This window comes from Babylonia areolata, chromosome 10, assembly GCF_041734735.1.
Source record: "Babylonia areolata isolate BAREFJ2019XMU chromosome 10, ASM4173473v1, whole genome shotgun sequence".
NCBI lineage: Eukaryota > Metazoa > Mollusca > Gastropoda > Neogastropoda > Buccinidae > Babylonia > Babylonia areolata.
In genome coordinates, this window is record NC_134885.1 from 40,265,026 (window position 1) to 40,267,026 (window position 2,001).

The 2,001-nt window shown below is 49.4% G+C and overlaps 1 protein-coding gene across 1 annotated transcript in view; it reads right to left on the reverse strand.

The window, feature by feature from the left end:
• Positions 1–254: 254 nt before the first annotated feature.
• LOC143286589 (protein eva-1 homolog C-like) overlaps positions 255–2,001 on the reverse strand; it is a 7,674-nt gene continuing 5,927 nt past the window's right edge. Inside the window, exons 4-5 of the mRNA XM_076594216.1 lie at positions 1,513–1,619; positions 255–1,006 (exon numbers count right to left, since the gene is read on the reverse strand). Of these exons, the coding sequence (XP_076450331.1) occupies positions 616–1,006; positions 1,513–1,619 (498 nt within the window). The 3' untranslated portion in view covers positions 255–615. The remainder of the gene's footprint in view (positions 1,007–1,512; positions 1,620–2,001) is intronic.

Consider the following 2,001-nt stretch of genomic DNA (forward strand, 5'->3'; position numbering starts at 1 on the left):
ATCGTGATGTTTTATTCTCGTCATACTCGCTCGTTCACTCAGTCGATGCATTCTTTATTATTTCCTGGACACACATGAACGAAATAAATGGCGGGGGAGGGAGGGGGGCCGTGGGGAGGGTGGGAGGAGGAATTCCCGCGAAGAAAACTAGAAGTGAATGAAAAAGTAGGAACACAATATTTGTGAGAGGACATGTCAATATTGCAATAATTAATAAAAACCAGTATGTACACCATTTACACTTGCGGTTTTTATTTTTCACTGGAAGGGATACATGTACAACAACCGAAAAATACAAAGGAATATTGAATAATGCTAAACATACAGCTGCCCAAAAAATATAAGTACACCCTCACAGACAGTCCATCTTTCATGCATCACTGACTTCAAGAAAGAAAAAAAAAGGCCAGTCACGCAAGGATACTGCAAGATACACGAAAGATCTGCCATGAAAAAGAAGTTTCATTATATTCCAGATTGTGCATAACATAAATGTGGAAGCTTGGTTTCGTTAATCAACACCCATTCAAGAACGCTTGCGCTTCCACGAGTCCACAAGACACAATAATCGTGTGTGTGTGTTGTTGTTTTTTCATTAGTTTTCGCTGCCCCGTTTTAACCCCTGAGCGCCGTTTTCCTGTTCCGGAGCGCAAGCAGAATCCTGGCCATCCTGTTCATCAGGTTCGTTCTCATGGAGGCGGAACGCATAGCACCCAAGTGCGCAGGTCCGGAAGCGGACGACCCGGTTCCGCCTGCTCTGCTCAAAGCCGCCGCAATGCTGCGGTTGAGATTCCCATACGGCAGCGATGGGGCAGAGGGGCTAGAGGATGGAGAAGGTTTGGAGGAGGAGGAGGAGGAGGAAGAGGAGGAGGAGGAAGGTACCCGTGGGGGTGAGGGCACGGCTGCTGAAGGACTAGCGGAAGCGGAAGCGGAAGGTGCGTGCGCAGGGGCTATGGAATTCCCTGAAGCTGGCCCAGGAATTTGTGTCTTGCTGCCTCCAGAGTGTCTGTCAGGAAGAAGGTTTGCCGTCAGTTTGCTGTCAGCTAGTGCCTCTCTTATTTTCTAACTGACAAGAATAATGGTTTCAGAAGAAACAAACATGTGAATAAGTAAATAATTAACGAGCAAAGATTTTTAATGCACGGTTCCAAAAGCATACAAATACAGTTATGTTGACAAGCAAAGAGCATTAATCGTGTGGATTAAACACACACACACACACACACACACACACACACACACACAAGACCCCCCCCCCCTCCACACACACAGACACAAACACATACACACCGATACTACTACTGCTACTGCTACTACTACTACTACTACAAGCTACTACAAGTACTACTACTACTACCACACCCACACCTACCCACCCACCCACCTATCCACCCCCCCACCCCGCCCCCACCCTCAACCCCCCCACCCCCCACCACCCCCCACCCACCCACCCACACACACACATACACACACACGCACACACACACTGAGTGAGAAAGGGGGAGGACTTACTTTGCAGTGAAGGGATTGGGAGGCAAAGCAGCCGCGGCGGGAAGGCAGGTCTGATAACACTGCTGGACAGTCTGTATCGTGTGGGCCGGTACACAGTCGTACTCCACCTGCGTCAAATGATAATAAAGATAATGATAATGAATAGCGATGATGATGATGATGATGATGATGATACTTCTACTACTACTACTGCTGCTGCTGCTGCTGCTGCTGCTGCTGCTAATGTTGTCTCGTTCGTCATTTATCAGATGGATTCCCCCGTATCCTCGACGAAGGCGGCAGTACGTCGCAGGCCCTCCAGTCTTCCGTAGAGCTTCCGGGCCGCTGGCCAGGTTTTCTCTCGGAGCGCTTGGTGGAGCGGGCAGGACTGCAGCAGATGTTCTGTTGTCTGGCTGTCTGTTCTGCAGGGGCACTGCTCTGTGTCGCCGATACGGAGTTTCGTGTATAGGTGGTGTTTCAGGCGGTTGTGGCCTGTTCTGAGCCTGAAAA